Below are 27147 nucleotides of genomic sequence, written 5' to 3'. Positions count from 1 at the left end.
GCTTTTACCTTTCTCTATTTCTGTATACTTTTCAATATTTCTTACTCCATGACTTGTTGTGTGGCTGGGTGGCTGGCCCCTGATATCCTCTTCCTTCTCTGGCTCCTTCTTCTTTCTCCTCCCAGATTTCTTCTTCTATATATTCTCTCTGCCTGCCAGCCCCGCCTATCCTTTCTCCTGCCTTGCTATTGGCCATTCAGTTCTTTATTAGACCATCAGGTGTTTTGACAGGCAAAGTAACAGCTTCACAGAGTTACACAAATGCAACATAAACAAATGTAACACACCTTAAAATAATATTCTACAACACCCCATTAGACATTAAATGCGCTGGCATTTTTGTCTTGGATATCTCAACCTTCAAAATTGTGGGTAGTAAATTTCTATTGAGTATAAGTCAATCCAGTATGTCCCAACTTTTCTTAAGTCATGACTGACTTATAGAAAATTACATTTGCATGTCGCAATGGAGTAAACTGATGCATGTTCTCCAGGAGGTACCTGCTGAACTCAGGTGACCCCACAGGCTGCACAAATTAGGCCCTTGGGTACCACAAAGATTGCTGGGAAGTTCTGGCCTAGAGAACTCATTCTGTAAGTGTGACTACTCAAGAACCAACAGGGAAATTTATTTCCTAAGATGTCAACATTCATACAATAGCCCTGTAGGGTAGGAAGTATCCTCCTTCAGATGGTGAAACTGATCTGAGGTGTTGAAGAATTTCCTGCAAACCCCACACACATTGGAAACAGCCTAGATTGGAGCCCCATCCACTTGGTGCCTCTCTCTACTATAATTCTTCTATTCAGGGACGCCCAGACATGTGTGACTGTCCCCAGGCAGACGGATGAGTGGGGTCTGCTTCAAATATTGTCTTACTATTGGCTCAATATTTCTCTAAGCTGGGCAGAAAAGAGGCGCCAGCCAGGACAGCCCACAGGTACTGCTCTGTGTCCCCGGACAGTTGGGCAGTGGCCACTTTGCCTCCCTTGGGCAGCAAATGCACACAAGAAGCACACACGTGGCCACAGACACAGCAGAATTAACCTGTATTTCATCAGTGCCATCTTCATTCATAGAAGGGAGTTAGATTACTGTGGTTAGTCATTATCACCTTATCCCACAACCAAATATCCTAGTAAGATGGACCCTTGGGCCAACGAGATGGCTCAGTGAGTAAAGGCACCAAGCCTGATGATCTGAGTTCGATCCCTGGGACCCACACAGTAGAAGGAAAGAACTAATTCCTGCAAACTGTCTCCTGACCTCCACACATGCACTGTGTTCAATGTACAATGTACACACAAATAAAAAATGCATTTTAAAACTGTTAAAGGAGAAGGAGACATGGCTCGGGATTTAAGAGCACTTGCTGCTCTTGCAGAGGTCCCTGGTTTGGCTGCCAGCACTCACACTGGATGGCTCACACTGCCTGTAACTCCAGTTCCAAGGCCCCAGTGTCCTCTCCTGACCTCCAAGAGCCCGTGCACATAACATGATGCCAATATATACACATAAGTAAATATGAATACTTTAATTTTTTGAGAATTTCAAACATGAGTGCTCTATTTACATCTTTACTACAACTCCTTCTCCTGTCTCCATCTTCTGCCGTATCCCCCAACTCCCACTCCAAACCATGAGCTCTCTGCTATTTTAGTATTGTTTTACACACACACTCGCACGCACGCACGCACGCACGCACGCACGCGCGCGCACACACACAACTGAGTCCATTTAGTGTTGTTTGTGTGAACATGTGTTTAGGGCTGGCCCCTTAGGATTAGAAAACCTGAAGTAAATATTCTTAAAAACTTTAAAAACAAACAAACAAAAAACCAGACTCTCCAGGGACTGGATGATGGTTCTGCAGATAAAGGCACTTGCCACACAAGCCTTGTTTGATCCCCAAAACCCGCACAAAAATCAGAAGGAAAGAACCAACGCCACAAAATTGACCTCTGACCTCCACACATGTGCCGTGACATGTGTTTCCCTCACACTCATCATGCACACTCACAATAATGAAACAATTAAAATTTCCAGAAAGGATTAGCATTCTTTGTATGGAGAGTTTGGGGTTTTGGTTTTGTTTGTTTGTTTAAACTAAAAGTCACCAAATCTTTCAAATACAAATACAGCAAATACATCCTCCAAAACTCGAATTTAGGTAAATAATGATTTCAATGTAAGTATATCCTTTCAATTAAAATGAAAGGGATGCATTTATACTTTTAAATGTCCCATTGTTCTTAAATTCAAATTAACCCGTTGTCCTGCATTTTATCCAGAACCCTGGGCAAGCCTGTTTTCTCCATTTCCACTTCTGGGGCTGTCTAGAACTGCTGGGATGGTGATGGCCCCAGACAGCTGCCTCAAAGCCTCAGAGCCTGACCTAGCTCTGCTCCTACCCCTCTCTGGTATGATCTGTCTGCTGCGTACACAGAGGAGTGACCCAAGGCCCCTGCTCATGATTGCTAGTCCCTTCCAGCAACACTGGGAACCCTGACGGACCAGCCTGACTCCATCGTAAGGTTAAAAGCCACCTTATTACAAGGTCAAAAGAAGTTCATTCCTGCTTTCTGTAAAACTTGGGTTTGACCAGGTCTTGACACATTTTCTGGAATTTGACATGTTCCACACCTTATACCTTGACCTCCACCCTGATAAGATGTTTCGTCAAATAATTCTGAAATGCTCTGCCAAGTTCCTAGGTAACAACAACAACAACAAAAACAAAAATCCTTTAAAAACCCCCCTAGCCTTGTAGTTTGGGGGCTAATATAAATATAAACCTCACCTTCTCCTGTGTTGGATGCTGTTTTCTCAAGCCCCACTTTAGGGAGCTAGCCCTGTCTGACAGAAAATAAAGCTTGTTTAATTTGACTAGAAGAATTTGGGTAATGGTCTTTATTTCCATTTGACGGGATGAACGAACTAATTAGCTCATTTTCTGGGTGGAAATGTGAGGAGTGCTAAAGAGCGACGCGACGCAAAGAACCGCTGCTCTCAGCATCAATTTCACTAAAAGATTTCGCAAGAAAAGTTTGTGTTTTAGAATTTTCACAAGAACCTGCCATGTGAATATGCAGATTGCTGGTTTTCATCTTGCACAACGCACAGCTTTTTTTTCTTTCTTTTTCACGAAAAGCAAGTGGCCACCCTGTGGTACTCAGAAGGGAAGCAAGGTTACCAGAACCAGCACTGCATGCAGAACACACAGCCAGTCGTGCCTGGGGTGAGACTGGGGATGCTGAGGGTGCTGAGGAGGCTGACGTCACTAGGCACAGCTGGCACTCTTCCGTCCAAGCATCCCTGCCAGGAAGTGCTATTTCTTGATGAATCCACAGAAGCTTTGCTTTTTTTTTTCTTCCCACTTTTGGCTGCAAAAAAAAAAAAATCTACGGGCTTCCACAACAGCTAGTGCAACTTCCAACTGAAATTGCTTTAAAATGTGATAAATCGAATATTTCATTTACAAAAACAAGATTATAAATAGCTCCATGTTCTGTTCTAAAGAATATCCCTAGCACATAAAACCAGCCAAAACAAAATTTTTAAATAATATGTGTATTTCCCCCCTTTGAGTTTTAAATTGGCAAAACATCTAAACAATACAATAAGAACAGCTGTCTGTTGTTGCACACATCCTTTCAATGACCTTGATTCCCAAGATTTCAATTGGCAGAGAGCTGGGGCTGTCTGTGTGCAAACAGTACATATATTTTTGTTCCAGTCAATGAAAACCTCACATATCTAAACAACGTAAGTCACTAAATATGGCACCTAATGTCCCTATCTTAGCCAGAGTTTCTCTTGTAGTAATGAAACACCATGACCAAAAAGCAAGTTGGGGAGGAGAGGGTTTATTAGGCTTACACTTCTACATTGTAGTCCATCACTGAAGGAAGTCAGGACAGGAACTCAAACAGGGCAGGAAGGTGGGAGCTGATGCAGAGGCCATGGAGGGGTGCTGCTTGCTGGCTTGCTCAGCCTGATTTCTTATAGAACCCAGGACCACCAGCCCAGGGATGGCATCACCCACAATGGGCTGGGCCCTCCCCCATCAATCACTATTTTAAAAATGCCTTACAGCTGGATCTTATGGAGGCATCTTCTCAGTTGATTTTCCTCTTTTCAGATGACTCCAGTTTGTGTCAAGTGGACATAAAACCAGCCAGTCCAGTCTCCTTGTGATGTGTGGCAGCTTCAGGAACAGAGTCACACTGTCTAGTTTGGGTGGAAACAAGAGGAAGGGCAAGAACCTTCATTGTTTGGGGAACCTCTGGGACGTCTAACCAACAACTCCTAAGGAGGTAGCCCAACCCTGGCACTGGGGTTTTTGTTTAATAACCCATGGCTCCTGAGTACAGATTTTTCTAACCTTCCAGGGTATTTCCCTCCAAACATTTTTAGAATAAGTTTTTAAAATTTCATTGCGAGACAGTAGGTTTCCATACGGCTTTTGTGCTCCCTTCATTTTGGTTAACCTACCTCCAGCCCCACAACATCCCTATCTCCCAACCCCCTCCCTGCTTAACCCTTTCCATGCCCAGTGTTTTCCCCTTCTACCTCATATTACCTATGTTCTACCACCTCTCCCTTGATGAATCCTCATCCCAGAGAAAGAGGACTTCTTTTTTGCAGCTATAGCAAGAAGCAAGACAATAATTAAAAAAAAAAAAAAACCCACAGCAGAAATTGCTCACAGCTTCCTTGAGGATAAATTCAGAATTATTTAGAAGAAAAATTGGTAAAAATATAGTTCAGTGGTTTTGTCCAGATTTATTCCTGGTGGCAGAAAAGCGCAGACACTCCGAGATGTTCCCCAGGGACAATTCCTTCAAACAAAAACGTATATGGAAGCTCCTGTCTATCCTCATCATCCAGAAGGAAGGTGTTTTAGACAGATAGTGGAATCAAAGCAGTCCCCACAAACGGAACAGGTCATTGCTTTCCAGAGTTCAGCCATGGTGCCCCTACATGTATTGAAGGGTTTAAACTCTCCACTTTTACAACTGAATTTAGATTTCAGTTCTCTGAGAGGAGCAAACAGATGTCCCTCCCAACAAAGGGCCATTTATCAACAAATTACATTCAGAGACGAGGGAGAAAACAAAAATAAGGCCTGAGTCAGCCGCACAACGTCTCAAGGACAAATCCCGCAGCCACTTCTGAGTCACATTTGGACTAGCCCAAGCTTGTGCAAGTATGTCCAAAAATGATAAGACTAAACCTTGGCCAATTAAAAATATACTAATGTAACTACTGCTCGCTTAACCAATTATATATGAGATGGTCTAATGATCCCTAAAATTCCCCTTAGCTGTGCTTAAAAGGAGTCTGCACGCTCCGCTCCTCTTGGGGTCGTCACAGTTTTGTACAGATGAACGACCCCACATGTGTGCTGGAATATTAACAAGTGCTCCTTGCTCTTGCAAACTGTTTGAGTCTGGGGTCTTCTTTCAGTGTTTCCTCGGATCCTACATTTGGTGCATTGGCCAGGAAGTGCTGGGGAGCCCTAACTCATTAGTAGAGCATTTTTAGGAGAGCGTATTCTGTTCTCTGTGATTGGTGTGTCTTGATGTGTCTTTGTTCTGATCTGGTGTCCAGACACAATCTGCAGACCAACAAAGGCAGGATGGATGCACAGGTAAGTGGTAACTCCATCCCAGTGGTCGAGGGGACCTGAGGATGCTCAGGGTCCCCTTCTGGTGGAACTAGAAGGTTCCTGTCGGAGTTAGAAAACTCCGATCTGAATCTAGTTTTTTTTGTTTTGTTTTGTTGTTTTGTTGTTTGTTTGTTTGATTTTGGTTTTTCGAGACAAGATTTCTCTGTGTAGCTTTGTGCCTTTCCTGGAACTCACTTTGTAGACCAGGCTGGCCTTGAACTCACAGAGATCCGCCTGCCTCTGCCTCCTGAGTGCTGGGATTAAAGGCGTGCGCCGCCGCCGCCGCCGCCGCCGCCGCCGCCGCCACCACCACCCGACGGGTCACTCCCATCATCTGTGGGTCCTCGGGAACAGGACAGTCTGCTGTCTGCATCATTCTAATTCCCTTTTTTGAATACCGGTGGGTTTAGTGTGTGTGTGTGTGTGTGTGTGTGTGTGTGTGTGTGTGTGTGTGTGTGTGTGTGTGTTCTGTTTGTCCTCTTTTGTGTTCTTGAAAAAATATTACCATGTGATAGGCAGTGAGCTCTACCCCCCCCCCACCTCTCCATCGACCTCCAAAGTGAAGCTTGTTGACTCCAGCTCACGGGTGTGATCTTCACTGGAGAGACAAGTGAGGTAACACCTCCTGCCACGCCCATCTCACCTACTTTCCTTCAACTTAATCTCTGCTGAAAAACCAAACAAAATTCAGATTCATGGGAAAATGCCAGGAGTCTTGGATGGTGCGCCTGAGGCTTCCATAGCACCTAAAATTGTTCTTGGCATCGGGTTTACAAAAGGAATCATGTATGTTTAGTGATGAACTAGAAAGAATTAGATCCTGAAATGACAGTGGTTTTTTTGTTTTGTTTTGGTTTTTAACAAATTGAGTAATATTTCCTTCCTTAGAGAGATCAGCTGCCCGCAAGGGACATGAGAATGTGTATACATTTAAATTCTTTAACACAAAACAAGTGCAAAAGTACTAGCCACACAAGCCTGACGATGACCCAAGTTCAATCCCTGAACCCAGGCAGGAAGCTGGATGAGCGGTCCATACCTGTGATACCCACGCTGGTATGGTCAGAGAGAAGACAGGGATAGGAGAATCCCCCTGAGGATCACCAGAAGCTCACAGGCCAGCCAGCCTGGATCACACAGTAGCAGCAGCAGAAACAAGAGAAAGTCTGCCTCGGTGAGGTGGAGGGTGGGGACTAACTCCCCAAAGCTGTCCTCAGACTTCCACATGCATACCCCATTGAAGAGGGCTCCCACATTCATGTGTACACAGACACGCTTTTAAAAAAGGTCAAACTGTACAATATTTAATACCTAGAACTAGAATAGTAAACCCTACAGCTGGAACAGTGTTAAGATGCTTAAATTCAGCTCTTTTGAGATGCCTGCTCCTGTTCTGGGATGTACACTACCATTCTTCTCTTACATGTCTCTTGTCTCTGACTGCCCGTGCTGAAATATATGCATACTAGAACCTAATAAGCTTCAATTCTGTTTTTTTAAAAAACAAAAAGTAAAAACAAACAAAACAAAAAACTAGGATAGTCAATTTTTAACTACTCCTTCTCAATTCCTTCCCTTCTAGCAACAGGGATTTGCAGATCAGGGGCTGGAAATATGGCTCTGTGGTTAAAAGCTTTTGCTGCTCTTGAAGAGGACTCAGATTCATTTCCCAGAACCCACATGGGGTCTGTCTTAGTTAGGATTTCTATTGCTGTGAAGCGACACCATGACCACAGCAGCTCTTATAAAAGAGAACATTTAACTGGAGCTGGCTTGCAGTTTCAGAGGTTTAGTCCATTGTCATGGCAGGAAGGATGACAGCGTGCAGGCAGACGTGGTGCTGAGGAGGAAGCTGAGAGCTCTACATTTGGATCCATAGGCAGCAGGAAGAGACAGTGAGCCACTTAAACTACTGAAACCACAAAGCTCACCTCCCAGTGACACACTTCCTCCAATAAAGCCACACCTGCTAATAGTGCCATTCCCTAAGGGCCTATGGAGACCATTTTTATTCAAACCACCACAGGGGCTCACAACTACCTATAACTCCAGTTCCAGATGATCCAATATCCTCTTCAGGCATTTGAAGATACCAGACATGCACTGTGGGAACATAATTATATATGCATATATATGCATGTATATATATGCAGGCAAAATACTCTACATATACAATAAAAATAAATAAAGCTAAAAAAGAAAAAGCTGGGGGTCAGGCTTTTCTAATCTATTTATCACTACAAGTCACAATTCATGTATTCCTGGCTAAACAGGGACTTTTCAAGATGAAATAATAACTAATGTGTACTGAATGCACATGCCTCTCTGCTGTCCTCTCCTCTCCACCCTTTTCATTGAGTGGCTCCTCAAATGAGAACAAGATTTACTTTGGCAATCACATCGTACCAGGCTCTCATCTTGGGGATCTTGGTTTCAAAAAGCTAAGTCACAAATTGCCTTATTTAATAACTGGACCACAACACTGCACTCAAGAGGCAACACTCACTAAACTGGCTTCTCTGGTCCTATTTGCAGCTCCACTGGGTTTCCCAAGGTCGCTCACAGCAGGGGTCCCCAGGTGCAGAGCCAGTGTGACGCCACTAGTCCCTCTCCCCACATCTCCGTACACCAGCGAGGACGGTGGATCTATGAGCATGCAAAGATGCTCTCTCCCCAGCTCCACAGTGATTCCTTCCCATAACTTTGGGTCTGACAGTGACAGTCTAAACACAGAGCAGGAATGCCGGGAAGCCTTAAGGCAGAGGATAGACCCATATCCCTGGGTGTGCCCACTGTTGGCCATCCCTTCTTCAATGTCTTCTGTCTGAAATGGAGTCCCAGCCCCAGACAGAAGGCCTCTTTATATACACACCAACTCATCTGCTGTGACCCTAGACATTAGTCATTGTTAGCTGTCTTAGCTACTTTTTTATTGCTGTGAAGTGACACCATAACCAAGGCAACTTACAGAAGAAAGAGTTTATTGGAGGTTCCCAATCCTAGAGGGCTAGAGTCCATGACCATCATGGCAGGGAGCATGGCAGCAGGCAAGCAGGCATGGGCACCAGAGCAGTGGCTGAGATCTTCATCCTTATCCCAAAGTAGGAGGCAAAGACAGCTAGCTGGGAATGGTGTATCCACTTTTGAGACCTGGAAGCCCACCTGCAGCAACCCACCTCATCCAACAAGGCCATACCTCCTAATCCTTTCCAAACAGTTCCACCAACTGGGGACCAAGTATTCAAACATATGAGCCTATGGGGCCATTCTCGTTCAAACCACCACATTAGGTAAGAGGCAAAGTAAGAATGAATCCTAGGGAGTTGGAGAGTTAAGAGCACTGGCTGCTCTTCCATGTCCTGATTTCAATTCCCAGCAACCACATGGTGGCTCAGGACCATCTCTAGTGGGATCACAGGTGTGCATACAGGTACAGCACTCATCTACATAAAATAAATAAATCTTAAAAAAAAAAAAGAATGAGTGCTAACTAGAAGGAACAGTTGTTGGTTAAAGAATTTTAAACCACTTTGAAGACTCCATAAAGACTATAATTGTCAGTGATGCAGATGTGACTAACCTCACAGTCTGGCGAGAGAAGTAGTGGAGGGTGGGATGAGGGCCATCTGTATCTCTGGAGTGATCTTCTGAGAGGCCGGGTAGACAAGAGCAGAGGAAGCACTGGTAGGTAGCAGAGGGGAAGCGGAGAGGAAGCAGGAACACTTACCTAACATCATCCTAGCACTCGGGCGTAAAGAGCATTGCTGGGAGCTTCTAAAAGGATGGAGTGATTTTCAGGACACTGGAGAAAGGCAGACACCTCCAGGTCTCCGCCCACCTCATGCGTCTCTCTTGTGTGCTGGATGCAGCTATTCTGAGTCTCCCTTCTCTTGTGCCCCATAGTTTTCCTCTTTCCACTATCCTTTCTTCCTCCCTGATACCCCAAGATTCCCTCTTTCTCATTTCCACTTTGTTTCAGGAACTTCTTCCAGTAGTTCCTTTTGGGTAGGACGGCCAGTGACAATCCTGGGTGTCCCCGTCTGAGAGCACCTTGATGCCCCCTCCTTCTTACAGAAGGGTCTCAGTGAACTTAGGGCTGTGTACCGACAATTCTTTCTGCACTTGGAAATCATCCCCTCATTCGTTCTGGACTCCATGGGTTTTGACAAGAAAATCCACTATTGTTTTGTTTCTCCTATAGACAAGATGGCGTGTCTCTTCTGAAATAGCATATTCTGATTTTAAGTGTTGCTCTTTGTTTTTAGTTTTCAAAAGCTTATTTGTCTTACAATGGATTCCTGGGGGCTGTCCTGTTGGGGACTCTCTCCCCCTCTTGAAATGTATTATCTCATCGTCAGGTTCTCCAAGTCTCTTCTGTCCCTTTCACTCTACTCTTGAATCATCCATTGACTTTCCAATTTCAATTTCTGTGGTTTTCAGTTCTCATATATCCATTCTCCTCTTTTTTTAAAAAAATAATTACTCCCTGGAGCTTTCTATTTCTCTGCTTAGATAATCTGTTTTTTTTTTCTTTTATTCCAATTGTTCACAATTGTTCGTGGAAGTATTTTTATGATGACTGCTTTAAAATCTAGGCGGCAGGGCAAGGCTGCTTCACTACAGCCAGACAAGAGAAGAAGAAATTAGACTCTGTGCTGGGATTGTGATAACAGGGGTGAAGTAGGCTCTCGATTTATGTAGAGTTTGGCTAAAAGAGAGCTATTATTGTCTAGAAGTTTTGTGGTTCATCGGGGCTGTCCCTTTTCTTGGTCCTATGACCACAGAGAAACAGGCTTTTCTTAGGGTAAGTTTTATAAGGGTGTTTTGTTTTGTTTTTAATACTTCTGAATCACTGTATATTCCCATACCCATCCTGAGATATGTATGTGGCAAAACCAAAACGAGACAAAAAACAAAAACAAAAACTCAGAGGACTCACCATTGCGTCCTTCTCCAACAAGAAAGGACCCCAAACCCATTCACTATTTTCCCTCCACCTTTCCAAATTGCTTTTCTGTTTGTTTTATACATAATACCAGAGCTCACGAGTGAACTTCAGGGAAGGAACATGGAGAACTGCAACCTCTCCATCTTATTCACAACCAGAAATCCATGGTTGTTTTACGGTAGCAATTTTTCTCAGGTAAACCGGGTAGGTATAATTTCACAACCTCCGTATGTACCAAAAGCATGTATTCAGGGACTAGAAACTCTACAGAGGCCACACCTTCTCTCAAGCAGATGTTTCCAGCAACGTGGCAACCAGTGAGCCATGCAACGTGGCAACCAATGAGCCATGCAACGTGGCAACCAACGAGCCATATGTTGCTTATTTGTTCGTGACATGCCCACTCTGGCTTTATTGATAACATCGCTTCTGCGTTTCATGGCAGCCTCCATGCCTCGGCTGTGGTAGCTCGGTGTTCAGTATTTGTCTTGGGGATGTTGATGCCTTCTTCTCTTCCCCCTCTGTTATGCAGAAATGACACTCTAAGATCTCGTCATTGCAGCCACGTCATCCTGACTCCTGTCCCCTGCGCCTCCTCTCTCCAGTCTTCAGCTCCCTGACTCGGACTGCCCCTTTCCTGTGTTGTAACTGAATGGCCTCGGTGCAGCCGAAGCCGTCCATCAGCTGGGCATCTGCGCGGTACCTGGGGTGTAAATCCTGTGGTGTTGCTGGTAGCGCTGCCGGTGTCCTCACACTGCCTGCCTTGACCTGACACAGAGTTTTCACTCAGCCAGACGGCAAAGCAGGCTGGGGAGGGACCGTAAGACAGAGACACCTCAAAGGAAACCCAGTCAGCGGACTTCTCGGAGCCTCACTTTTCTTGCATGTTTTGCCAACATGACAGTGTATCTGGATATCTGGATTTTAAAACATCTTCCCTTGCCTTCCAAAGCCCCTTCCACACTCCTTTCTTCTTTCTCCTGCTCATCAACTCCTCTCACACAGCTTCTTTCGTTAGTTATGCCCCTTCCTCCAGAACGCTCTTTTCTAATACCAAGACTTCTTTGGTATTCAATGGTTTATGGTTTTATATATTGTCTACACATTAACAATCTCTACATTTCTATCTGCAGCTCAGAGCTGCCTCCCAGACTCCACAGTCACAAGTTCAATCTCCTACCCAACAACAGGACCAGTCAAATCTCTACTGCAAACGCAATAGGTCCACATCTGAACTCTTTCCTTCCAAACACGCCTTATCCACAGCCTTCTCCAATAGAACAGGTGGCCCGTGAGCCTTCTAACATCCTTAGGATTGTTCTTGGCCTTGTTCCCTGCATTGTAGGAGTAGATGAAGCACCGAGTGAGTAACGTCCTGAGTGGATGTGTATTGTTGACGTGAGCAAGGTCATGTGGAGGACTCCAATGCTTCGGCCTCGAGAGTGACAAAGCCTTCCCTTGGGTGAGGCTCAGAGAGGGAGACAAAGCTCTCCTGGGAGTCTGAGTCCGAGTGTTTATGGACAGTTGGTCAGTGTGCCCAGAGGCCAGTGACGGCAGCTTCCTCCATGATGTTTGTAGCCTGAGACAGCTCACCTACAGAGACTAGCCAACCCCTCCCCCTATGCTGGGCCTAATAAACTCTGGATTGAGACATGTAGCAGACTCCACCTGGTCCCAGTTTACTCTGTATGTCTGTCCTTTCTTCAGTCCCTCACTGCCTCTAGTGAGGGTTCCAGAACCCAACCCTCGAAGAACACAGCACTACACAGTCCAGCTTTCCACTCATGGGCAGAACCTATCCGTGTGTTCCAACAATTCCCACATCTTTACTGCTGCCTCCTGGGCCAAGCCACCTTCTTCTCTCACCTCATGGCTGCAATGGCTTCCTACAAGGTCTTTCTTCCCCTCCGTGGGTCTGCTCTCCACAACCTTCTCAGCATTCTAATCATAGTGGTACTACTTTAAAATGTAAGTCAGGGGGCCCAGAGAAATGACCCGGGGGTTAAGAGTGCTTACTGCTCTATCGGAGGACTAGAATTCAGATCCCAGGCCCACATTAGGCAGCTCACACATGCTTATAATTCCCATGAGTGCCCCCCAACACACACACACACACACACACACACACACACACACACACACACACACACACACCTTTTTAATAATAATAATAATAATAATAATAATAATGCAAGTCGTACCATCCTTCTACTCAAAGCCAGAGTGAAAGCTGAGGCTTTGTAAGAGCCATTCAGTCCCTTCATGACTCACTGCCCTGTTTCTCAGTGTGACTTCTCCTTCCCTCATTTACTTAGCCCCAGTGTCGTAGTGTAAATAGGAATGGTCCCCAGTGTACGAGGCCACCTGGTCCTCAGAGTGAGTTCCAGGACAGCCAGGGCTACACAGAGAAACCCTGTCTCAGAGAGAGAGAAAACAAACAAACCTATAAAAATTATATTTATAAAAATTTTAGTAACCCTTGAAATGATCATTCTGTAAGTGTTCTAGAATGCTCATTTTAAAGGTAACGAAATCATTGAGTCTGGGCTAAAAACAAACAAACAAAAACCAAAAAACCTCATACCAAAATACTGCAGAGAGTACAGTAAAATCTATGAGCAGTTTTCCCAGGTTGAGAAGGTTTCGACAATTCTCTTATTTGATTCCAACTAAAAGATAGTTTTGCCAGGCAGTGGTGGCGCACGCCTTTAATCCCAGCACTCGGGAGGCAGAGGCGAGTGGATCTCTGTGAGTTCGAGGCCAGCCTGGGTTACCAAGTGAGTTCCAGGACAGGTTCCACAGCTACACAGAGAAACCCTGTTTCAAAAAACTGAAGAAAAAGAAAGTTTCAGTTATAGCCTGTAACTTGTCAAAGCTAGTGTCATTTTCCATCTGGGAAGGAGAAAGATGTTATTACATGTTACTTGGTAATAATCTCAGAAAGAAAGTAGAGCAGAGAGGGGCGCTATGCAGTCCTGTACCCCCCAGACCTCCAAATCAAGGGTGGAGAAGGTGATGGCACCTGGGTCCCAGGTAAACATCTCCGTGGTACTGCTGTCCCAGCTACGTGTCTTATACCTGGGTCCCAGGTAAGCACCTCTGTGGTACTGCTGTCCCAGCTACGTGTCTTATATCTAAAAATCAAGGACTTCCAATGTTTTCCTCTTCTGTAACTCCCTTTTCACTAACTTTTAATATTTTTAGATCTTTCTCATTCCTTCAAGATTATTGTCTGGAGGTAAACTCACGGCAATGAAGTCCCCCCTGTACAATGTTATAACTAAGGAGAACACAGCACACGGAATCAGTCATCCACGCTGCTCATGGCAAGAAAGAAAGAAAGAAAGAAAGAAAGAAAGAAAGAAAGAAAGAAAGAAAGAAAGAAAGAAAGAGACCGAAACCATTTTCCCTACTCCGCTCACAGGATCATTCTCCTGTGGCAGATTAAAAACCAACAGGGAGCAAACAAATAACATAAAATCAAGTTCAACTATAACGAAAAAATAAAGAAATCCTCACTCTTAGGTAACGGTTTCATATTCTAAAAGTAATTTCTTGCTTTTTTTAACTGCCATTGCTCACTCTCTCTTCTCAATGATACCTATAGGCATTCCCTAAGAATGATGAATAATATGTCCGTCTATTTAACTTACTTTGATTTCATTAACCGAAAACAACGCCGGAGTTAACTAGCCCCCACTTCCGCTTTCTGTACACCCCCCTAAGGCACGGTTGGTTCTCTTGCCCATTTCTCCTGAGGCTACAACTCCTGATAAGAGAGACAAACCACATATTAATCCTCTAAACCCAGAGGGGTTTTAAAAATTAAATTTACTTTGATATCCAGAACCTGTTGAATGCTGAATTCTAAAATGAGCCTCCGAAGTTAAGATAAATATCCAACCACACGCTGAAAAGGTAGGAAGCGCAGCGGTTGAGAGCGCATCAGATTCAATTGAGAGGAAGATAAGGGGTATTCACAAGCTTATAATAACATACAGCCACCGCAGCAGGAGGTGGGCGGGCACAGGGACACAGGCTCTGTTCACGCTAAGCCAGTGGGGTTCCCAGCCTGGCTGTGCAGAGGGAGCTGCCTCAGGGTAAAGCTGCCTTCTGCAACGGCACCCTGTCGTATCAAGAGAGGACTCCCTTATCTGTGCCTTAATAATCTGGATAATTACACAGGGTTCCTGGTGTAAGTTTTTAAAGTATTTTAGGTAAATAAAATATAAAGCCTGGCCAGGAGCCAGATAATCCCAGCCCCACAACTTAGGTCTTCAAACACCATCAGGGAAGTCGAAGGCAGGCAATTGCCCTAACATCTTCATAACAGACTCGTTATTCTCAAGTGGGCTTCAAGTCTTGACATAAGAAAATAAAGCACATTGCTAAATTGTGCTGAGGAAACCATGAGGTGACCCCAACACACACACACACACACACACACACACACACACACACACACACACACACACACACACGTTCAAGCTAGAAAACAAAGCTTTCAAACAGGCAACTGGCAGGATTTCCAGGCCATTTCCTTCTAGGACTTCAGCCTTAGAAGCCTAAGGAGCCCCACACAGGCACTAAATGCACTCCTGAAAAAAGTAAGCCAGGTGAATAGAAAAACCCCAAACCATCCTTAGAACAGGGGTAATGGCGGCACTCACACCCCCGCCTCTTCCGAGCTGAAGGACGCTCAGCCATTCTCTAAAGGCAATTTCCTTTTTCCAGAAATAAACAATTATTATATTGAAAAACTAAGCTGGGTGGGAGGGTACACTCTTATAATCCAAGCATTCCAGAAGCTGAGATGGGGGCAAGGGCAGACTCCTATAATTTCAGAATCTGGGAGGCTGAGATGGAGTGGGGAAATTCAAGTCCAGGGTGGACTACACTACAGATCCTGTTGAAAGTCATAAAGGGAGAAGCAGGAGAAAGAAAGAGAGAAAGAGGGGGAGTGGGAAGGGTGAAAACTAAAATGAATTGTATTTTCTTTGTACCTTTAAAAAACGGAGGGTGTTTATTTTATGTGTTAGTGTTTTGCCTGCATGCATGCATGGATACCGTGTGCATACTTGGTGTGTGTGTTGGTCAAAAGAGAGTATCAGATTTCCCTGAAACTGGAGCTCTGGGTGGTTGCGAGCCACGATGCTGGGAGCTAAATCCAGGTCCTCTCTCTTAGTTACTGTTCTATTGCTGTGAAGAGACACCATGACCAGGGCAACTCACATAAAAGAAAGGATTTAATTGAGGGCTTGCTTACAGTTTCAGAGGGTTAGTCCATTATCATCATGGATGGGAAGCAAACAGGCATGGTGCTAGAGCAGGAGCTGAGGGCTTTACATCCTAATCCTCAGGCATCGGGCAGATGGTAGTGGGGACTGGACCTAGCAAGGGCTTTTGAAACCTCAAGGCTCGCCCCCAGTAATACATCTCCCCCAACAAGGCCGTATTTCTAATCCTTCTCAAAGAGCTCCACTCACTGGAACCCAAGCATTCAAACACACGGGCCTGCGGAGGCCGTTCTCACTGGGACCACCACACTCTCTGCAAGATCAACAAGTATGCTTGGCTACTGAACCATCTCTCCAACCCCATTGTTTTCCTGGTTTTCCAACACAGGGTTTCTCTGCGTATCCCTGGCTGTCCTGGAACTCGCTTTGTAGACCAGGCTGGCCTTGAACTCAGAGATCTGCCTGCCTCTGCCCCCCCCCCCCCACCAAGCTGGATGACCTGAGTTTGATCCCCAGTGCCCACAAGGCAAGAGAGAACTGATGCCCACAAGTTGTCCTCTGATCTCCACACATGTACCATGGCACACATGTGCCCCCCCCCCACATACATACATTCATACTCACTCAATAAATAAAAAGTGTAGTTTTTAAAAGATAACCAAGAATTCCAAAAGCCTTCATTTATCCATTTTATAAAATTACCATCATCTGTTACAGCAATAAAAGTAGTTAACAAAATATGGGCATTTTTTCAAAGTCAGCTCTTGTCATAAAACAAAAGGATGGCGCCATATTTATTCAGCCTGTATCCTCACCATGGGCTCTCTACTCTGCTCTCTAAAATGTCTCATCTATCCATTTGGTACAGCCTGGATTTAAGTCAAATTCAAGTAACTCACAGCTCATTCAAAGTTTTAAACAAAACATTACTTCAGGAGGAAGACCTCTCTAGCCATCCTCTTTCAAACAGCGATGCCTCTAGGTCTCTTCTCCTTCTCTCTGCTTTATCTCCCATCACGGTTCTTGTCTCTGCTGAACATGGCAGTGTAGATGTTTGCACTTGCTGACGTCTGTGTCCCCCCATTCCTGTATACTTTTACCTTTCGCTCCATGGCACTTCTCACAGGTAACTTGCCCCTGACTACTGTATTCCGTGCCAGCTGAACAAGAGTCTAGCACATACATAATCAGATACTCAGCCGTGTCCTGAAGACTGACTGAAGATCTTTTCATCTGGTATTTCATCCATTCACAAGGGTTTGTCAGTGTCCTCACTGACAGGCAATCAGCAAGAGTGCCTGGCGTATAGAAAGCAAAGTCAGGTCTGAGCAAATGAACGAACGTGTGAGCCGTCGGAGGAAATGACTCCGTCCGATCTTTGCCTGCACCACGTTTGGTTTGGGGAAGGCGGAAGGGGCACGAGGTGGGGAGAAGAGGTGTCAAGCAGAGAAGTGAGACAGGAATGGCAAGGGACGTTGAAGGCAGAGCTTTCTTATGACACAAATTTGTTTAAAGAGCCAATGAAGACCACGCACAGGATCTGAGCACCCAAACCTCCTGTGGCACATAAATAATCACGGAATAGCAGGAGAAATAGTCTTCCCCAGGAAACAGCACACCAACTAGCTATCCAATACCAAATGGCCAACCCTGAAAGCACACATACAAGTAACGGTATAAAGACGTAGGAATGGAATGCATACATGGATGCATGTAGGCATAAAGACACAGGAATGGAATGCATACATGGATGCATGTAGGTATAAAGACGCAGGAATGGAATGCATACATGGATGCATGTAGGCATAAAGACACAGGAATGGAATGCATACATGAATGCATGTAGGTATAAAGACGCAGGAATGGAATGCATACATGGATGCATGTAGGTATAAAGACACAGGAATGGAATGCATACATGAATGCATGTAGGTATAAAGACGCAGGAATGGAATGCATACATAGATGCATGTAGGTATAAAGATGCAGGAATGGAATGCATACATGGATACATGTAGGTATAAAGACAGAAATGGAATACATACATGGAGGCATGTAGCAACAGTTAGCGAGAAAAGAGGCCATGAATTTGAAAGGAGGTAGAGGTAGGGAGGACTCAGCCCTAAAATTCCACGGCAAAAAAAAAAAAAAAAAAACCTTCCCTGTAAGATGACAACTCAAGGATGCTATCCATCTTCACCCCCTTTCTTCAACCTTGTCCTAGAATTCCTAGCTAGTGAAGTTAGGCAAGAAAAGTAATAAAAAGCAGAACTACTCAAAACGAGTCAGCAAGACTACCATTAGTTGTAGACAAGTGCTCTATATAAAACAATTATTCAGTAACCACTAGAATTCATTAGCTTGGCAAAAATTGATCACTAATCAAATCAAGCCAGACGTCTGCACCTACATACTATGATCCCCAAACTTGTCACCCGCACCCCACTTTCACAACTTACAGATAACCATCCAGCTGTGCTTGAACTGGCCCACAAATCCCAGCACAGCTGTCACCACAGGCATCGGTGGCTGTATCTGAAGATTCGGGGACAGAAGCTCAGGAAACCTAACAGCCTGGTTCACACAGCTGGTGAATGGTAATGGCAGAATTAGAATCCAGATCTGGCTGACCCTACGAAGACGCTTCTCTGTCTAGGAAATGAAGAGGGACCCCGAGGATAAGGCCTGAAAGAAAACAGCAGAACACAGTGGTAAAGGGAAGGACTGGTGATTCTTTAAATGTCCAAAAGGACCTAGAGAGCTTCAAGAGTCTGAGACTCCAGAATCGCGATGTCCTTAATAAAACACAAGGAAAGCGTGAGGGAAATCGGGTCTAAGGGAGGTAAAAGCTTTAGACACAGAGAGCTTGTTAGATTGCAGGTGCTTTTGACAGCAAAGGAAAGAAAGGGTAACAGTTTCTAGGAACAGGGTCTCATTTTCTTTGCAAGACAGAAAACCTTAAGATACACAGTAGCTGAGCAAAGTCAGAACCGGCCTCGCCTCGGTCTTGGTTTCTCCTTTTGAGTTACAAGATGGCTGCCACAGGCCCAGGCCTTCTAGACAGCAAGGGTATCAGCATCTCCGTTTTCCATCGGGAAACCAAAGGCCTTCCTAGAGTCTCTCAGTGTTCTTCCCCTGTGTCACTGTGGCCAGTGACACCTGTGTGACGTGGACACCTGGACTGGAGGAAGAGACTGGAAGAAAATCGGCTCTTTTTCTTTTCTCTCCAGTTTCTGTGGCAGTGGAGGGTGAAGGCAGTGTGGCCCCCAAATGTCAACGGGATTATCACAAGGGAACTGCCCTGTGCAGACACAAACGCACCTGGTCTGTAACATGTGCCTTGGGCACCAAGTTTAGGTCATCGTCACAGGTGGAGCAGGAGACACGGAAGAAAGGGCATTATGAAGAGGACAGACAGAAGCCACTCATGTTTCACTTTTCCACAGGAGACCCACGTGCTTCACAGAGAGGCAGCTGAGTCAACACGACCAGCTGGAGACCTGCTGCCACCCAGGCTGTTCTGCTGTTTCCCTTGGGATGTACAGATGCTTCCCTATCCATCATCCACCCAGTTATTCCATCTCCTTCCTCTTGGTGCTCAGAGAGGTCAGAGCCTCCCTGCACCTTCCTTCTCTGGGAGAAAAAAGCATAGGATGGCTGCTCTCTTCCATGCCTCTCTTGAGGATGTAGCTTTAAATCTGCCAGAAGCAAAACCAGCAGCCCATGGCCTTGGGGGAGTAGTCTGGGAGGTTAATCTGGCACTAAGAAAGGGTTATGAAAGCTTATAAACCCAGGAGAATTCAGACAAAAGGACGATGCTAGTCTCACCATCACTGGAGAAAGCCAGAAATCTACCTGGGAAACCTAAGGAAGACAGGATGCTGGGCACTACTTTTCTACGGAAAATTCAGCCTCCCAGGCTCCAGGCAAGGGACAAGCTACACAGGGTCAAGGGTGCTCTGGGCCAGCTGCCCCTCTCACAGGCTCACTGGTCCTTAGGCGTATACCATCTCCCATGTCTCCTCCCTGAGGGCACCAAATCTGACCATGCTTCCCTTTCCTAAAGCCCTTCTGCAAGTAAAATCAGATCATAACACTAACCCTGATTAGACAGCGGACTTGCTGTCCTTCTATATACATATATACAGCATGTGTTCCCATGGTCGTCAGGCCACAGTGAGCTGTCCCGTAAGAAGCTGCAAACAGAGAGATGTCAGACATGAAACTTAAAAATAATATATTACTGACCTCACAGAAAGAGATCAATGGACACCACGTGCCTTTTGATGGAACTCCATAGTTCTCCTATTGGAGCTCTTACCAAAATACCAAGTCAGAATTTGATCAAGCTCTAAAACCAAATGCCAATTTCAGGGACTACAGGTGCGAAGGAATGTGTCTCTAAAAACACCACAGGAAAACAACTAAAATTGAGATGGGAACCAAGCCCACAGTTTCAAGAAACAGGGAGAAACAGAAAGAGAAATTTAGGTATTAAAACATATCTGAACTAAACAAATAATCTGCATTCTGATATAAACAAAGTGAAAAAAAGTTTTGAGATAAACAAGGAACTTTGAATGTTTGAATATATTAAGGCAAAATTTGTAATGTATAGTAATGGCATTTTTGGTGGGGGTTGGGGTTTTTTTGAGAGATAGGGTTTCTCTGTGTACCCCTGACTGTCCTGGAACTCACTAAGTAGGCCAGGCTGGAACTAGGAGATCCGCCTCCCTTTGCCTCCCAAGTTCTGGGGTTAAAGGCGTGCGCCATCACCACCAGGCATTCTTTTCTTTATAAAGAACCCTCACCTTCTTGAGATATGTACCGAAATGTTTGCAGATTAAATGCTGCATGTGGGAACTGCTTCAAAATAACCCAGGGGTAGGATGCTGGGGAGAAGCTCAGTGGGTAAAATACTGCACACGTGCCTGACAACCTGTGTCCAGAACCCACACAATAAAGCAGGAGTAGTAGGTAGCATGCATCTGTAATCCCAGCACCCCTGCAGCAAGGTGGGAGGCAGCCACAGACGAATGGGACAGGAGACCTGGGGTCAGCTAGCACATCGTGTACTGTGGTGGAGGAAAGGATGACCTGCTCAAACGAGATGGAAGGTAAGAGAGGACGCCGAAATGTCCTGAACTCAACACCCACACACTGCAGCACATGCACACCTGGGCACACACACACATCATACACACACACATCATACACACACAACTAACTAACTAACTAGATAATCAAGCCCTGGGGACAGAGAAGAATGAATGGGCATAAAAATAAAACAGGACTAGCAGTGAGTTATTGATTTATCGTTGGAGGCGGGAAGGGGTGGAATAGGAGAATCTTACTATTCTATGTATTCTGAAATTTTTCCACAATAAAAATAGATTGACTTTTTAAAAACAGTTGGTTAAAATAGTTCTGAAATGCCTCCCTGCCCCCACTCCAAAGCCAGGATTCACATCAGCCAGGAACCAGGAGCAGCAGAGGCAGATGCAGACAGTGTTAATCCACCACCTGCACCCTCCACCTTGCCAGAGAGCTGCAGAGGCCACCTGGGGCCAGAGGCGATAGTGTCTGTGGCCACCTCACCCTGGCCCTGTGAGCACCTTCTACAGTGAGGGCACCAGGCAGGTGCTGGAGATAAAGGTATGACCAAAATACAGCGGCTGATGCCGAAGGATGTGGACCGAGAAGCAAGCAGGCAGCTACCACGGAGTCTGACGTCTTGTTACAGTGGACAGAGTGTGCCCTGGGAGCTCTTGCAGTGCCCATCTAACTAGACGATAGCACAGCAAAGCTGTCCTCAGGTACCCCCGGAATTACCTTGTGATTAGAATTCAATTCCCAGCTCTGTGGCTCTGGGAAAAGAACACACTCTGAGGGCTGGAGATGTGAGTGAGCGTCCTGACCTCCCAGCAGCCTAGCTTCTCTTTGGAAATTCAAGAGATGTGCTTCTGCTAAGAGCTGGATTCTCCCACTCAGCTGGCCTCTGGCACGACTGCATTAGCCAAAGGATGAGCGCGTCCACTTGTCCAGTGGTACAGATTTATCGCCGAGTTAATGACTTGTTTCTAAGGTCTTGGGAGTCTGGTGCCTTGCAACCATCCCTGAAACACGCATGAATTCTCAACGTGCTGACAAATCAAGAATCCTGGAGTACGGGCAAGGCCAGCCCAGAGCCCTGGAGAAAGTAGCAGAGGAATGCCATGCCTGGGGTCCTGCCTGGTTGACACCAGCCTCCCCCAGAGCCACAGTTCCGCTCTACGTGCCTCTTGGATCGTCTCGCCATCCCTCCAGAGTGAGACCGTAGCTGACGCTTCTTGGATTCCTGAGTCATCTCCTCGCACCATGTGTCCTACAAAGTATTTTGGTTTTTAGCAAATGTGTTCCTTGATTTCTTTCAGTCTCATTCCATCACATCAAAATAGCTAACATACCACCGATATGGGGGTCAGCCACAGGCAAAGGAAGCATCAACAGTGTGTGTGTGTGTGTGTGTGTGTGTGTGTGTGTGTGTGTGTAGAGGAAACATGAATACAAAAATTTAAAAAAAAGAAAAAGCGTGGTTGCCTTTAAAAGATGACAGCCTGTTGGACATAGCCCACCATCCTTGACCTCATCTTCTGCTTCAGCCTGTGAGACAGTGGTCCTCAGGGAGATTCATCGACTGCACTTCCTCAAAGCTTTAGAGAGTTTCAAACAAAAGGAAGGCAAACTCTTTGCAGAGAGAAGATGCTCCTGTTACCTCTAGTAGTTCAGCATCATTCTCCGGGGTGAGCTGCTCATCACGAGCAAAGGATGGCAGTGCTCTCCGTGAAGGTTCACCCAGTCCATGTTTAAGCTCTATGGACCACAAGCCTCCTCGCAGCTACTCAGCTTTGCCGCTGCAGAGTGACAGCAGCCACAGACGATACGTAACCAAGTAAGTGTGGCTGTGTTCCAATAAAACTGTTGATGCACACTGAAATTTGAATTCATATAAACTTTATGGATCGTGAAATATTACTCTTTTTATTTATTCTCCAACCAATCAGGAATTCTAGAGCCATTCTTGGAGGATTTACAAGCCACGGTTTGCAGATTCCTGCTCTGCTATGGTTGAAACAGGCAATGATTCGCCAAACACGTGACTCGGTGATGCCCCTTACCCACCATGCAAATCACCACCTAGAAACAGTCCTTAAAGCCGCAGGAAGCCAACTTAAAACCTTTCACTAAAATTCAATAAAGGTCGTCACATTGTTTTTAAAAAGTGCCATTTTACTATTTTAAATCCCAAATAGTAGGAATTACACAATTTTTGTTTTTAGTTAACCATCCCAGCTCAAAAAACAATCTAGGTAAGATCCATAAGCAGTCTGTAAACCTGCTCTACATTCATGAGTTCATTGAAACTTCTCGGTGTTGGTTTATACGTCCTAATGTCTGACAGCATTCCAACTTTTAGGTGAGCATTTATAGACCACAGTCCATGACCATAAGCAGTTGACACACAAAACGCTTTGCATTTTCTTTCTTTAGCCTAATCAACACAGCTACATATTTCTGAGCTGCACCTTCTCTAAACTCACATGGAAGTTTAGGGAGTATTGTCCTGGCCAGGATTGCTGTGTAGACGTGCCAACCGGACACTTCTCTGACTTTGTTTCCCATGTCAGTTTGCTTCACTTCAATTTCCCTTACGTATATCTTCACTCAAGTAGACCTTTCTGTTTCTACGTTCTTTCCCCTTTTCAAAGTTTGGTGGGTGGGTGGGTGTGTGTGTGTGTGTGTGAGTGTGTGTGTTAGACGTGTGGATACACATGCATGTAGAAGTCAGAAGTCAAAGCTGGGCGTCTCCCTTGACCGTCAATCTCAACCTTCTCTTATTAGACAGGGTATCCTGCTGACCGTGAGGCTCATCATTTGGCCTGGCTGGCTGGCCAGGGAGCTCCTGTCTGCCTCTCCATTGCTGTGTCTGCAGATGTTTGCGGCAATGCCAGGCTTTTTAACACAGGTGCTGGGAATCCACTCAGGTGTCTGCACAGCAGACATTTGACTGACCGAGCCATCTCCATCAACAACACCCTCCCCTACTCTCCTCTATTCCAGTCTCTGGGCTCCTCTTTCTTCCAGATATCACACTCCTGGTCACTTGGTGCATGCGCACATTGGAACTACAGTTCTCAGCTGAACTTCCTATGCTCCCCCAGCAGCACAGTCCCAAATTCCACTTCACTGCATCATCCTGTCTTTTCTTATGCATACTTGGAAATGCCCATGATAAAAGATTTAGAAAACAGAGCATGTCTTCCTGTACTCTAAGGAACTCTAAAAGGAACTTGAGGAGAGAGGGGTCCCTTTCCACATCTGTGTGCCTTTGCCCAAGTTTCTTGTCTGTCTGTTCAGACCTCCCTATTCTCTGTCTCTGGTAGACTAGCCCTCAGCCTCTTAACGTCCAGGCCTGACTGCACTTCCAAAGCACGTTACACATTCTTGTTAAAACATTTATCCTCAGACTGCAGTTACACAGTTACCTAGCTACCCCACCACAAAGCCGTCAGCACCCCCAAGCCAGGAAGCAACTCTCATTGGTTGCACCCCCTCAGGGCCTAGTCCAGTGCCTGGAACAAGGTAGTAATTCTGTACCGCTCAGATGCATTGAAGGCCATGCCCCCAGGAAAGAGGCATTACAGAGAGCTTCCCAGACAACTTTCATCCACACTTTAAGCCTTCATTCTTGCTTTTAAAAAATTAACAGACTACGTTTTAAAATGAAACTTGGAAATATGCCTCCCCTGCCCGCTTGCAATGAACAAGCACCTCCTAAATGGCTCTGCTTAGGAATTCTGGGATCAAGGCCACAGAACAGGCAGCCAGGTCTTCACACCGGGAAATAAAACGCACACACGGCATCTCCTAGTTTCCCACGCACTTGGCACCTGCCCTTCTTCCTCCCTTCCATTTGTCCGCCGTTGCTGGGAGGTGAGTTTGAGATACTCGGTAGCCTCCTTTTTCAAACTCGGGAAGTAAGAGATAAGTGCAAGATCAGAACTCGAGAGCTCTGTTGATCTGTCCGTCTGCCTGCATTTCAGTCACGCCAGGCTCAGGAGGAACTGGTTTGGTTTGGCTTTTGCCCATTACGAATGGTGGCATGACACTGTGGCACCATGTGCTGGAAGTCCATTCCAAATACAGCCAGGTAGACAGATGCGCAGGTAAAGACTTCATATCCATCCCACTCACACTGCTCTATGACTCTGCCATAAGTCCTCACTGAATAAAGGATTTCCACTGAATTACTGACTGATCAAAAACTGTACACTATGCATTTCTGCAAGGAGAAGTATGTTGCTTACTACCCAAAATTATCACTCACAAGGATGCACTGCTATTTATAGGTTAAGTGCAGGCTCTTGATTATCTCTTGTTTTATAATTCACTTTTCCTAAAGTATTAAATTTAGATTACTGATCACATTAGCAGACTCTCAGCTTAAATATGACTTTAATTCCTCCACAGAATTTTGGATGACTTAACCATCTCTTCAATTGTCTTACTGTTTACTGTATGTAATTTCTCTAATATTAGTATATGCCACTTTAGTCAGAAGTGGGGCAATGCCTGCCAAAAATATTCTTGCTACCGTGTGGTAACTAAAAGTCAAGATCATTTGTCATATTACGTTATTCAAACGAGTTACATTTAGCTCTCCTCAATTAGTTAATATCTTTTCATCAAAGGCTCATATGAGTAGAGCATGCATAGCAGGCCGCATTTAAGATCTTCAAGTTTGATCCGGTTACAAATCTGTTCATTGAAAAAATTTCAATATGGCAGAGCACAGACTATTTCCCACAAATGCAAATACAGATATCATGCAGCTAGCTGCAAGATGTGAATCACTGGTCTTTGGCACCAAACTCTGAGATTCAGAGGCAGTTCACTCTGCAAGACATTTTGCTTGTTTCTTCCAAAGTTCAGATGCATCACCTTTTTCCTTAGGGTAATAAACTATAATTGTTAACATACTGTGTGATGTTTACTGTTAAATTTGCAATCTGGACAAACAGAAAATTACACTGTCAGCGCCTGGAAAACAACTGCAATCTGTTGTCACCCACAGCACCTTCCTCAGAGGCTGGCCAGAGTCAACACTCTCTGAGGTTTACATGTCTCTTCAGAGTGAGGGTCTTTTCTGCAGAAATTAAGACGAAAGCCACCTCCCTGTGACCTTCTTAACACAGACCTTGAGTGAGTGCCCAAGGAAAGAGAGCTGCGAATTTCACCAAGGGACTTGACAGCTCCCTCCACTGCGTCCCTCACTCTTGGTTTTCAGAAACAAAAAAGGTGACTCTGTCTGTACCTGCATGAGCCCCCCACCTCTACCCCCGCCCCTCCGGGAAACTTCAACGACATTCACCCTGAGGGCCTGGACAGTCTGAAGCCGGTATGGATGCACTCCCCCAGGTCTTAATGCCAAGGGAAACCACCCACCCACCCACCCACGAGTGGAGCGTGGAGTCTGCGGGGCGCAAGGGGACCGGGGCAGCCTGGCGCCTTGTTCCCCCCCCGCGGCGCCGCATTCTGTCCCCGGCACGTGGAAGGCTCTCCCGCAGGTGGCACCCCACGGGCGGCTCCCCGCGATCCAAATCCCGCACCCCCGGGCCCGCATACCTTTTATCCAGGCAGGCGATCCACTCGGCCGAGGACGGGGAGTGTGCAGCGTGCGCAGCGACCATGTTGGGCAGCGGCGCGCGGTGGCCCCGGGCCGCGGCCACCTCCCGCGCGCCTCCCGGCGGGCTCCCGCGGCCTGCGGGGCGGGGACCGAGGGGCGGGCCAGGCGCGGGGCCCGCGCTGCACTGCGGCGCCCGCCCGCGGGGGAGCCCCGCCACCCCGCCCGGCGCCCGCCCGCCCGCCAGGAGCCGCGACCCCGAGGCACCTGCGGCAGGTGCCCCGCTCCGCCGGGCCCGCGCCCACCCTCACCTCCTCGGGGCCTCTGCAGCCGGTGGCCACCCCGGTGCTCGTGGGGAGGGGATGTTAGACTCCTCTATATTTTTCGTACGGCAAATGCCACTAAAATGGCTGCTGCCTCTCCGTTTCCTTAGAAACCCATTAGTCCTCCTCAGCGTCTGTCAAAACTTGCCGGCTGCTCCTGGCTCACCTTTGCAATCCTCCCCCCCACCCCGCGGCCCCCCTTTAAATAGGGAAGAGAGAGGGCAGGGCTGTGAAGGCTCGCCCTGGGGTGGGGGTGGGGGACACCATGGTCTCTTGATGTGGATCCCAGAGGGTAAATGATTCT

The 27147-nt window shown here is 46.1% G+C and overlaps 1 protein-coding gene across 2 annotated transcripts in view; it reads right to left on the bottom strand.

Annotated features, from left to right (window-relative positions):
• The window catches only part of Rapgef4 (Rap guanine nucleotide exchange factor 4), a 284129-nt gene extending 257467 nt beyond the window's left edge, over window positions 1–26662 (bottom strand). For both annotated transcript variants that reach the window (XM_052724191.1, XM_052724192.1), the window contains exon 1: window positions 26523–26662. In XM_052724191.1, the coding sequence (XP_052580151.1) occupies window positions 26523–26587 (65 nt within the window). In that variant the 5' untranslated portion in view covers window positions 26588–26662. The remainder of the gene's footprint in view (window positions 1–26522) is intronic.
• Between the last annotated feature and the right edge of the window lie 485 nt (window positions 26663–27147).

Source organism: Peromyscus californicus, unplaced genomic scaffold (genome assembly GCF_007827085.1).
Source record: "Peromyscus californicus insignis strain IS unplaced genomic scaffold, ASM782708v3 Scaffold_7__1_contigs__length_154581171, whole genome shotgun sequence".
Classification (NCBI taxonomy): domain Eukaryota; kingdom Metazoa; phylum Chordata; class Mammalia; order Rodentia; family Cricetidae; genus Peromyscus; species Peromyscus californicus.
The sequence above is the reverse complement of the archived record's forward strand: the minus strand, read 5'-3'. Positions and strand labels throughout refer to the sequence as shown.